Source organism: Colias croceus, chromosome 10 (assembly GCF_905220415.1).
Source record: "Colias croceus chromosome 10, ilColCroc2.1".
Classification (NCBI taxonomy): domain Eukaryota; kingdom Metazoa; phylum Arthropoda; class Insecta; order Lepidoptera; family Pieridae; genus Colias; species Colias croceus.
The window spans coordinates 1,490,085-1,503,499 of NC_059546.1; the positions used below are offsets into that span (position 1 = coordinate 1,490,085).

Below are 13,415 nucleotides of genomic sequence, written 5' to 3' on the forward strand. Positions count from 1 at the left end.
GTATTTATACCTTATTCTGACCATAATTACATATCAAGTGCATTTAAGGTTTTATAGTGATGTATATTTTATGTTTCATTTAATTCCGTATTTTTTGTAAAAACAATAAAATTACTACATCATTTTTTATGTATTGAAAAATTGGTCTATATACTTTTCATATAAATTCTGAACAAATATTTTTTTAAACTTACTCCTTTCTCTTTTAGTAATGTTGTAAGTAACGTTATTACTATAGTCGAGCCAATTTAATAGGCAACATTTGACGTCTATCAATTTTATCTATGAAGAGAGGTAACCTGCTTAAAAACATCGATTAAAGTGAATTAATCGATACGGATTTGAAACATTTGTCAATCGAATTTATTAATTTATGATGATTTTTATTCACAAGTAATCAATGCATTCGATTCTAGATGTCAGATTTCGATTTTTAGAGTAACGTCTCCAGTATTTAAAAAGAAAAAAGGTTTGTTGACACAAAATTGTAGCGACGTCAGTTCTTCAATTCAGAAATTGTTTATTATGTTTAGTATGGTTTATCAGTAAAATGAAATCTTTAAAATAACTTGTATCGGTCATCATTATTAAAAATATGTAATCGTAATTGAAAAAAGTTAAGCAAATGTGCAGTTCTAACAAAACGAAATATCATGTTATTCTATGTCGTCGTTACTAGGTTACGTTGTTGAATTTTGTTGAACTGTCAAATGTTGCCTATTAAAATGGATCTATTATAATTCCGTATTTTTTGTTAAAACAATAAAATTAGTACATCATTTTTTTGTGTATTGAAAAATTGATCTATATACTTTTAATATAAATTATATTATTTTATCAGTTTAAATTTGGAATGGTTTTAAGAGATGGTTTTACAGCCAGAAATGTTTAAAGATAAGTTAATGTTGTGTATAATGTTGAAGTGTATTACTTAGTTTTATAAAATATATTTATTGGATATTGAAGGGTATTTATATAGATGTTTGTGACTCTTGTTAAGTAATGTATGTTCTGATTCTAGACATAAACAAATATAATCTGTTTGAAATAAATTGTTTTATTTTACAAACCATTCGTTTGTACTTAACCTGTTGTTTTATTTATATTGGACACATTTATAAATATCTGAAATAATTGCTTCCATAAAATTCAGTTCTATGAAGGAAAACAAAGCAATTTTCCAAAAATTGTTTTCGTGATTGATCAAAAGATTTATCTTTTAAAATAATTATCGTTATGTAACTGGTAAAAGGGTAAGAGCTAGCGCGCAAGAGCAACTTTTGTCTCCGCAACTATTTTGTCTCTCCCATCAACTCTATAGGAAGTTGCGTAGCTACGTGCGCGTACTTTCTTACTAGCCCATAGAGTTGATGGGAGAGACAAAATAGTTGCGGAGACAAAAGTTGCTCTTGCGCGCTAGCTCTAAAGGCACCTCTATATTAGTCTATAGCTATCATAGACTAAAACTTGTCGAATAAAAACTGCTTACGAACCTCTGATAATACTACGCCTCCTTCATTTTGACAACATTTTGTCATTAAAGCTTTTGCATTCCTAGCGTCATGGCCTGTCGGAATTGCATGAAAATTTGATAAATTTACGTACACGACTGGTGGTTACACTATGTCGTGATGTTATAATTATATGTATTTTTGTTCCAAATTCCACGATCATGGTAAGTATCGATCCTTCTTAATTTATTGAATAAATGCATATACTAATGTTCCCGTCCCCAAAGGATGATGAAATCGAAGATATCGTTGGCGAAGTAAATTACACAGACTCACAAAAAAGTGTAACCACATCAAACGTGTACTCTTTCGACTTCACTGACAGCAGTTCAGACAGAAACAACTCTTCAAGCAAAGAAACATACGTTATAGAATGCGATAGTGACGACAGCGATAAAACATTCCAAATTGATCAAATGGAAGGCACAATTGACCTTAGAGATAAAGCAGCAACTCGTGTAAAAGTAAAACAAGACAAAATCATCCACAAACATGAACCAAACATAATCGACAGGTCAGTTGGATCAAGCTCGCACCAGTGCTCTATAGTAGCTCAGGAAATTTTCACACAAACCAGCAAAACCATATTTGAACTAGCCCAAAATGAAAAGAGGACAAGTCCTGTAAAATTTGGCGAACAGAATACATTGGAGACGCAAACTTCAATTTTATCCTTTACAGAAAACAGAACTGTGGAGTACCGTATACGTGTGATGGGAGATAATTCCATTTTCCCTACAAATAATGCTTTAGTGTATAATTCTATAATCCCCACACAAATTATAACAACAACATTAGAAGATAAATCTTCCATTATGCTCAATTCTGAGAACGAGGCAGACATGTCGAAAGATTACCTTACAGATGAGACTTCTAAAGACAAAATGATCAAATTTATCGATGACATATCACAGGAAAGTTCGAGCGAGGAAGTTAACATAACGCAATATGAAAATTCTAGTGAATTTGAGACTTCCAAGTATTCTGATATGGAAGAGGATTCGTTGATAGAAAACAATTACCGAGCAGAAACTGAGCGTAGTCAAGATAAATTGAGCGTCAATAGTGATATCCCTAAATCTATTGATAATGATATTGAAGAGCTTTATAATAAATTATCCCATAGCCTAAATTCAACTCCTCAACCAGAAAGTGATATGCAGTCAGTTATACCAAACGTTGGTTTATTAACCCCAGTGACAGAAGAAACTAATTTAAAAGTTGATGGCATGACGGAAATGACCTCAAGTTTGCACAATCTTAATAGACCTCAGGAAGAAAACGATCAATTTAAAATTAGAAATACCCTTGATGATGCACAAGAAAAAGATAAATTTAGACTACCATCAATCCCAAATAATTTCTCATGTCCAAACAGCCCTCTAAACTTTTTATTTTCAAATGGATCTAATAAATTAATTAAAAATAGCACGCTTCCTTTAGTCGCTGAAGATCATAGAGAAAAATCGTTAAATAGATGGGAAATAGATACCAAGGGCTTAGCGTCTGGCGAGAGTCATTTTATCAATATCAGAAACGGTTAGTTTAATTAACATTGAATAAATAAAACTTACAATAATTCTAGATTTAATTGGGTAATTAATTTATTAGACGTAACGCTGCACAATGAATCAATTCAGTTACCACCAATACACATAGAAGGTCCATTAAAAAAAGCTACTATGGTCGGAAAACAAGTGAAGCGTATCAACGAAATACAATTTGAAAATCCTAGTGATACAATTAGTATTAAAGAAAGAATCAGAGAGCTCAAGATTAACCCAAGACGACAGAGGTATATATTTTATAAGTCAAGGTAAGTTACGACAGAAATATGGGTCAAATTCCGAAATTCATCATTTACTATTTTCCTCATAACCTCTTCGCTTGTCATCATAAGAACTAAGGTCTGATGTAAGAACACTGTTGAAACTTGAAATAGCACCTGTCACGGTCTACATCATTATAAATAATTTACGCTTAAGCTTTTAAAGCTAGACTGTCTAGACTGACCTCCATTAACGAAATAATATTTCGATCATGAGGGACACAGAAGTTTATCTTCGACTTGCACATCAAATAATCAGATTTGAATTCATCTCCCTGCTATAAGTTGATATTTCTTATTACAATTTAAATTCTAAATATAGGTTAGAAAATAGTAGAAGTGCATCTCCTAGAAGTACCTGTTCACCGGACGATTCAAAATTGAGTGACACAGCGGAGAGAGGTTGCGATGCGCTCTGTTCTGAGCTGAAGAGACGGCTTCAGATTAATTCATGGTAATATTTCAATTCTGGCTGTTTATTTGGTAAATTTTAACACAGTCAATAGACGTTATTTCGAACAAATTATTACTTACATATTTTATATGATGGCGTGACCCTTCTTTTATTTAAAAGAAGGGTTCAGATCTTTTTTATTCGACTACGAATGTACAATGTACGACTAATTAACTACAAGTGTATCTTTAGTTTAATGTGTAATCCTTGTTTTATAGTTTTTAGCAAAGCCATGCTTCTAAAATAAGGCAATTTAGCAAATTACGAACAGTACATCTTTTAATCTGCTAGAATATTTTTTCAAGGCGCATACTAATAAAACGCTCATATATAAACTTAGTTTGATATCAGTAGGATTTAATTATTATACATCACCTGTTTATGGTCCATTATTAATATTCTTTTTCATTTGTTATCATTCCTAATATGCTGGTATATGTATATTATAAAAAGGACATATTCTTCTTCTTATTAATTACATAAGTATTATTTCAGGTGCCAAGCTTTAGAAACATTAGAAGAATTACCAAAAGTGTTGGATAAATTTTGGTCTGTTATCACAGAAACACGTATTGCTGATCTGATTCGACAGGTGCATATAATTTTTAAACGACTATCAATATACAGTCGACTCTCGTTAAATCGAAACTCGAGGGACTCTCAAAATATTACGAATTATCAAGAGTTTGAAATATCAAATGGTTCGAAATTTGTGAGAGGAAATAAATAAAACTTCGAATTATTAAATATTAATTGTAAATCAATTATTTTATTTATTTAAATGCTATTCTACAGTAACCGAATGATAACTAAACATACCAATTCGTTAGAAGTGTAAAGTCAAACTAATCATAACAAAAACAACGGCTCATTGAACAAGTTTGAACTTATCACAAAATGTACCTACCTGACTACCTGCGTACAATTTTTCCGCCTCATTCTCTCTGCAACTTTGAATTGTAGAGTGTTGGACGCCGATGAGTTCGAATTAACGCGTCGTTTTGTTATATAGCAATGATATTTTCATTCGAATTACCAAGTGCACAAAAATGTATGGATTTAGTTCGAAATATAAAGAGATTTTGTAGGGACCTCGTGATAACTTTGAATTATAGAGAGGTTCGAATTATCGCAGGTTTGAATTAACGAGACTCGACTGTAAATACTGTTTATATAAAAGTTATACAGAACCCGAGATTCAAAAATTGATCAAATAATTACATAACTCTTATTTTTTTAATCAAGCATTAAAGTATGCAATTTTCTACTAGGGAGGATCTTTAAAAAATAGGGACTTATTTATACATTAGAATAAAATCTGAATAGTGTACCTATACTATAATCGTATTAGATTTTCCAGTATCATTTATGTAATTAATCCGCAGAATTAAAATAATATATATTCTGATTCTTCAGTTTTTTCTAGTTTTAAAATACATATACATATTTCGTTGCCTATAACAGGTAACTGTGCATGTAGAGTCACCTCGTACGCAAGTGGCGCGGGCGGCCTGTCAGACCCTCGCAGAAATCTTGAAGAATACGAACTATACGAAGAAGCCGGTAAACACTTTCAGTTTCTGTCGCTAAAACTATTTTGTTTGACGAGATAAAACCCGTCCAATACTATAAAACAATTTCTACTATCTACATAGGGGCCGTTCATAAAATACGTTCGCATACAAGGGGGGGGAGGGGTTTTCGCGTGTGTGACAAGATGTGACAAGGGGGAACAGGGGGTCTACGGCAACGTGACGTTCGCCGTCCATTAAAAAATTTTACTGAGTATTCGTTCTCTCAACTTTTTTTTCAATTTTGTATTAGTAAATATACAGATATAAAAATCAATGCCACTTTTCGTTGTAATTCCATAACTCGAGAACGGCTGAACCGATTTCGATAATTCTTTTTTTATTATATTCCTTGAAGTACGAGGATGGTTCTTATGTAGAGAAAACGTTAATATGTACCACGGGCGAAGCCGGGGCGGACCGCTAGTATACAGATATTTAAACATAATGTATATATATTTATTACAATAAATTGTAACTTGATATATTTTTTTTTTCAACATGAGCGCTAATATTTAAATTTTATTATAAAAATAAAAATAAAAAGATTTTCTGATATCATAATTGGTGTATTATCTATCAAAATTTATCATGTTTAGGGGGGAGGGGTCTTAGTTTTTGTGACGATATTTCCAGGGGGGGTCACAGAAAGTGTGACACAGCGTGACAACCGGGGGGGAGGGGGTCAAAAAAAGTAAATTTTAGTGTGACGTATTTTATGAACGACCCCATATTTGTATTTGTAAATGTTTGGAAATGAAACGCTACCTACGACTATACTATAGACTTAATAGTGCCCGTAAACGTACACCCACACTTATTGAGTAAAGAATCCATACTAATATTATAAATGCGAAAGTAACTCTGTCTGTCTGTCTGTTACTCAATCACGCCTTACCTACTGAAGCAATTTGCATGAAATTTGGTATAGAGATATTTTGATACCCGAGAAAGGACATAGGCTACTTTTTACCCCGGGAAATAGGATAGGTTTTATCCCGGCAATCCCACGGGAACGGGAACTATGCGGGTTTTTCTTTGACTGCGCGGGCGAAGCTGCGGGTGGAAAGCTAGTATGCTATAAAATTAATGTTTTGTTTGTTAAATGGTTTAACATACTGCCCTACTATGTAACATATTTGAAGACAGATAATAATTTAACTAATCGTTGGTAGGTACATAGTTTAAATTGTTAGCGGAAGTCCACTTTAGACAATTTCTATATGTGATAAAACAATTTGACAAATCTTTAATCGACGAATCAAAACTACAATAATATTATGATTGTTTTGTCGTAATATAAACACCGGCACAATTAGCGGAACAAAAAAAAAGTGAGACTATGAGATAATAACGCATATATTTGACGAAAATGTAATTAGATACAAAATAACAAGTTGATTAACATCTTTTAACAACGACTTTGAAAAGCCTTCGTTATTTTTTATTGAAAAATTAAGAAATTTGAAATAAGTGAAATTTTTAGATGATTATGAACCATCACAAAAAAATAAAAAAAGTAAGCATTAAATGATTTGACAATAAAATTAAAGCAAAATTAATAACGAGTGTTTCCCCCTCTATCTCTGATTACGGTTTCTATTCGTCTGGGCTTGCTACAGATTATGTTATCGATGATTTCTTGAGGCAACCGCTCCCACTTCTCAAGTAATTCGTTTCCAAGTTCATTCAGATTGTTGGGGGGTGGCATTCTGGATTTAACCCTTCTTTTTAGCAAGTCCCAGACATGCTTTATCACCGGTATACCTACGTGGCTCAGATATGCCTGTACCGATTGTGCACTATGAGCACGAGCATTATCTTGCATTAGAATAAAGTAGTCACCAATAAATGGGGCAAATGGTACAACATGTTCTTCTTAAATGTCTCTGATGTATCTATCTGCTGTCATGGTCCCTCCTGTGACTATCAATAACTCCGTGCGAGCTCTCAAACATATCCCTCCCCAAACCATTATCGAGCCGCCACCATAAACCACTGTGTGTTCAAAATTAGACTATATTTGGCGTAGTGTTGCCCAAATTCAGTCTTGGTCTTGCAGTCTTGGTCTTGCGTCTTGCGTTTTTGCAAGACCAAGACCAAGAACAAGACCGCGTATTTTTAGCAAGACCAAGACCAAGACTGACCGTGCAAGACTTGAGCAAGAACAAGACTTAGCCTGCAAGACTCTTGCGTCTTGCAGCTAGGACTTAGCGCTATTTCAATGAGTAGGTAGTTAGGTGTAACAGTTCGGTGTATAACTAGGTAGGTACGCTTAGGAATTCTATGAGACGCAAAATAAAAACTAAAAAAAAGAATATGAAAAACTGGACCTATGCGCATTACTACCATAAACATAGCGAATAAAAAAAATATCTATTAAAATCAAACTGAGTGCATGCATAGTTATGTTTTAACCATCGGCACTTTGATAATGCGACATCAAAGGTTTTGTACTTACTTCTCAAAGAAATTTGCCGCTTTTCGGAAGTACTAAACTTGGCGGCTTCTTTTGAAATCTTAAACAATCGTGGCCGCCACGCCGAAATCACAGAATACATAATAGTAGCTAAACGCTACAGAACGGACACTCTCCACCTCCCGCCAAAATTAAACACTTACCTCACCCCGCACGATCAGACATAAAATGGTCCATATTTTTCTACAGGGACGATACGCAACGAAGATTGACAACATTAATCAAATTGACTTAAAGTAATTTTATTATTTTGGATTTGTGATTATCGTTTTTCGTAGAAAATGGTTAGATATTGTGCTGTTTACGGATGTATTTCTACAGAAAAACGCGAATTTTTTTTTACGCTAGTCAAAAATGTGCCAACCATAAAGCGTTAACACACACATTTGCAGTCTCTACAGTGTGACTGTCAAAACGATAATTTTGTATGGAGTGTCCGGGGTGTGCTGAAATCATAACATTTGACACTATTTGATTGCCGCCATAGGGCGTAGGTATACTCAGCATGCAAAATAATTTCGAATTTTTTTAAGAGTACCTACAGGTGTTCCATAGAATAAATAAGTTTCAGAGTGCTTAGAATGAAAATGAATACATTATACTGATCACGCAAGTAGTATTATGATTAGGATAAAATGGTAAGGATAGGTAGTAGATGTCATATTAATTCATTCTAGTAAGTATATATTATAATATTGATTAGTTACTTATATGTTTTTTTTTTTTTTTATTCAAATAAATGATAAATCGTAAAACTCTTTTATTAAATTTCTTATAAGTTGAGGGTTCAATCTCTTTCTAAACAGATAAGTATTGTTCTTTAAAATACAGTCAAGTTATTGTAATTAATTTGTTTTTTTACATGTTTTAGCAAATGTAAGCTTAAATGAAAAAAAAATCAAATGTTTAAATCATAAATGTTTATTAAGAAACAGTTAATTCCATGGAAAACGACATATAGGTCAGTTGATTTTTCGAATTTCTTATCAAATCTTCAGTTATTTATTAATCTGCTTGATCTTTACTATGGCTATGTTAATACAAGCTCACAATGTTCCAATTCTAATACGTTTTTCTAAGATTTAAAGTAAACTTTAATAAATAGTAATAGACTAATAGGTAATTGCAAGACTTGCAAGACTCTTGCTGCAAGACCAAGACCAAGACCAAGACTGGGAGCGCAAGACCAAGACCAGATGTATTGGCGCAAGACCAAGACCAAGACTGGCTAAGTCTCGTCTTGTTCTTGCATTTGGGCAACACTAATTTGGCGTTCTCCTCTGTGTCTCCATATTCGCTGTCTCCCATTGATCTGTTTTAAAAGAACTCTGCACTCATAAGTAAAGAGAACCTGCTGCCATTCGTTCAAATCCCAGACGATGGTCTCGCGTATCGGTTTCTGTTCCGCTAATTGTGCCGGTGTGTGTATATAACAATGTCTTTAATTTATTCGTATTCACAAATATGTATTTCTATACACAAATCTACTGAGCTTTAACTTCATCAAAAAGCTTTTCAAATCAAATAATTTATTATGATTAAAAGACTCGTAAAGAGCTTTAGGAGTCTTTTCAGGAGCTTTTGGGTGGAAAGATTGCAAATTATATTATTGAGTCCTCAAGAGTTACTTGCAGGATTTCTACGAAGCGATGGCCATACTTTTGGTGAAGACTGGGAGTTACTGCCGGCCAGTGAGAAGGGCAGCGAACGTCGCACTCGATGACATTGTTTGCAGCGTTGATATAACGCACTCTGTGACCGCTATATGCGTGTATGGAACGGGGTAAGATGTACTGCCTCAATAAAGGCTGCCTTATCACTATATCGATAATCTACATACCTTCCAGATACGGTAGGTGTTATTTGACTATAAAAATATAAAAAAGTAAGGATTAAACTTTATTAAAAAACATAGTTTTATTTATAACCAGGTAATTGCTCCGGCTTTGTACAGATTTACGTGAAATTAAAATATTAAATACCTATGGGCTATGTCACCAGACATGTAGCTTTCTAGTGATGAAAGAATTTCAAAATCGATCTAGTTTTTGTGTGAAAACATCAAAATCCATAAAAACTGACAAATTTCTATTTCTTAGCCACAAGAGCGCGCTAGTCCGCACGGCGTCATCCCGGCTGCTGGTGGTGTGCGCGGCGCTGGCGGAGGGCGGGCGGCAGCTGCTGCGTGCGCGACCACCTACCGCAGCAGCAGCTCGCCGGCACGTGCTGCGCGCTATGGCGGACATGCTGCACGACAAGAGCGCGGACACACGGTGGGGACCGCGCCGAGCTGTGTGGAGGCGGGCGGCAGCTACAGCTGCTGAATTCTCTTTTTCGAAACAACTTGGAGCCGATTGCGAACCCGAACGAAGCTCCACTTTGCGGGACTCTTAGTGTAGTTAAAAATAAATCGAACCCAACCCCTCAACCAAATCAAAAAAATTCTGATATTTAAATCGGCTTTTATTATGTAACATTTGTAAACTGACGACGCCATTCGAAGTCAATAAAAACAATAAAATTAATAAATCGGGATTGAAATCTTTAAAAAAAATATTTTATGAGATATCTACTTTTTCCATTTAGTTTTTTATTTCTCGTGCGATATTTTACCTCGATCAGTGCTACTACAACAAATCAAAAATTCGTTAAAATTATTCTTATAACATTTGTCACCTCATTACATTTTTCCAGAAAATACGCAGAACGTCTCTACGCCATGCTCCGCCCGCTAACTAACTTCGAAGCTTATTTTCTCACTGACGTCGATGTAGAAATGGCGTCGAAACAAATGAAGAAGTACGATCAATTGATTAGTTCGAAGCAGAGTTGATTGTATAACCCAATTCATTGAATAATACAATCAAAAATGTCGTTACTCTTATAAGTGTAAGCGAGAGGTCATGCCTATGTGTGAGTGGGTTAATGCACTCTGGCTTAAATTTTGATTCTATTATTTAATGACACAGCTATTACATAATTTATATCTGTGTTGTGTATGTCTATAGTACCGTGTTGTTTTTCGTCCTACTATAAAAAGAAAACATGTTGAATCCAAACAATTTGGTAATATAATTGATGACATAAAAATATAGGTTTTAATGTTATCAATTATATTTCATCCCTCCTAATTCTAGGTGGACAACAGTTATTGTGTTTGTATTTTGTATTGTATTGTATTTTAATATGTAGAGAGTAACAATAAATTATGAGAAAGTAATTATGTTGTTTTTCTATTTCTAAATCACTACATAGTATTAAACAAAGTCGCTTTCTCTGTCCCTATATGTATGATTGAATCTTTAAAACTACGAAAGGGATTTTGATGCGGTTTTTTTAAATAGATCTCTATCTATCACCTTTGCGATTCAAGAGGAAGGTTTAAGTATATAATTTATTAGGTTTTAGACAAAGCGGGCGAAACCGCGGGCGGTAAGCTAGTACAAAATAATTGTCGCTACGCATGTAGCTAAAAGCTTAATTATAATCTGTGATTATAATACATTGAAAAAGTGGAACTTATAATTCGTTATAAATAGAGGACCCACCCACCTATGCAATAAAATTAAAATAATATTCTTCTCAATTCGAGTTTTTTTGTAGAGTTCACCGTTGCTAGAGCGAGGTCTTTGTCGTTTCAAAAATCCAGATTTCTATGAACGCTTCTCTGCCAAACTTCGACTCAACTCGGTCTTCCATCCATACTATTAATATTATAAATGCGAAAGTAACTCTGTCTGTCTGTCTGTTACTCTATCACTCCTTAACTACTGAACCAATTTGCATGAAATTTGGTATAGAAATATTTTGATGCCCGAGAAAGGATATAGGCTACTTTTTACCCCGGTAAATAGGATAGATTTTATCCCGGGTTTTATCACGATAGGGTTAAATGCCACGGGAAAACTTTCGGGAACTATGCGGGTTTTTCAAAAAAAACCCGCATAGTTCCCGAAAGTTTTTGAACTTTCGCATTTATAATATTTGTAGGATAAACTAGCATGGTATTATATTATCTGTGGCATTACTTAGATTTATTCCATAACTCTTATACCCTTGTATCCTAACATCACTCTAAGATAATCGGAATAACTAATATAATTGTTTATAAACATATTATCAATATTCGTTATTGATAAGAAGTTCAAGCGCACCCGCCGAGTGCACATGCACTAGTATTAGTGATGATGAAAGCTATTTTATAACGATATTGCCGTAAACGCATGAATAGATGATCCCATAATCTTCTTGTATTCCCTCTCCCGCCAGTTTGCCTGGTAGAGATTGCTGTTTAGCAATAAGGCCCCCTTTTGTGCAAATTATGCTTTTGTATTACCACTTCTTTTTTGCATATGTTTTCTCATATTTTGTACAAAAAAGAATTATTGTAATCAATAAATATAGATTTCCTTGGCTGTAGTTTTTTTGCGACTAAAACTTACCTAAGGATCGAACCCAGAACGTTGTGACACTAACCCCTGTAAAAGAAAATTATCCTCTATTCTTCTTCCTACCTTAGGTACTTAAAAAATTACAAAATTTGCTAAAACAGAAAAGATTTAATAACTCTTGTCGTTCGGAAGAATTCTAATCGACTGTCAGCAAAATATAGAGACATGCTCACTTTGAACGCAAACTTATATTATTTTTGTTATGATTATTTCAGGTCTTATGAATCGTCATAATACATATCACGCAGGAAACTTTGTGAAAAAAACATACTTATCTAACTAAAGTATATCGATAATAACGAGGTCTAATCATCGAGTCAACAATAGAATATGAGTAACGGGACGCTAGCCTTCTAAAAAAAATCGCAATCCTCAGTAAACATAATTTGAAATTCAGTCTCTAGCAGGGAAAAGCTCTAAATTAGCAAATTACATCAGATTTTATATTATATTTCTCAAAAATAATTGCTAGAACAAATCGACATTGAAAATCGCCGAATCATCTGGATATTTGCCTTCCTTTCTTGAAATAATATCCGTTCGGGCAGCCAATACACAATATTGCAGTCATTACCCAGGTCAGTCACCAGAATATTCACGAGACAATATTAGGTAGATAAATTTTACTATAAGAAAATAAAATCATTTTGCCCTTTTAACAAATATCTTCTCTAATCCACAAAATAACTTGCTCCACAATTTCGAGAAATAACATCAGTTACGTAAATTAGAAAAGACCAGACTCTTCTGAAGGTCTATTCTCAAACGTATGATGCATTGACTCGAGGACTATATCAATCAATCTGAATCGTTCCACACCGAGCCCTAATAGATACCGCGAATGTCGAGAACGCTCATCTACCAAATTGTCCGAACTGCCTAGAAGATTCCAATTGAGCTTTCGTTGACCACTCGTTGCCGCTCATTGAAATTAAGAAAACATGTCAGCGCATTTCAGACGTGCTCAATAAATTTGTTCCACATTCGTGTATTGATAAGTTGAAAGGGCAGAAATATCTAGAAGCTTTGTTCATACACTCCGGAAATGTTTATTGCGTGTCGAGTGCCGTCGCGTCGTCCTTGCATCGGACTTTCTAGTCGCCCCGAGTTGGGATCCGCGG

General features: G+C 34.2%; 1 protein-coding gene across 1 annotated transcript; it reads left to right on the forward strand.

Annotated features, from left to right (window-relative positions):
* Positions 1–1,602: 1,602 nt before the first annotated feature.
* Positions 1,603–10,898, forward strand: LOC123695177. Its single transcript, XM_045640937.1, has 10 exons — positions 1,603–1,675; positions 1,739–2,906; positions 2,955–3,050; positions 3,123–3,306; positions 3,662–3,793; positions 4,289–4,385; positions 5,258–5,356; positions 9,478–9,626; positions 9,943–10,116; positions 10,538–10,898. The coding sequence occupies exons 1-10, from the start codon at positions 1,673–1,675 to the stop codon at positions 10,674–10,676; spliced, it is 2,241 nt and encodes a 746-aa protein (XP_045496893.1). The 5' UTR covers positions 1,603–1,672; the 3' UTR covers positions 10,677–10,898.
* Positions 10,899–13,415: the final 2,517 nt, after the last annotated feature.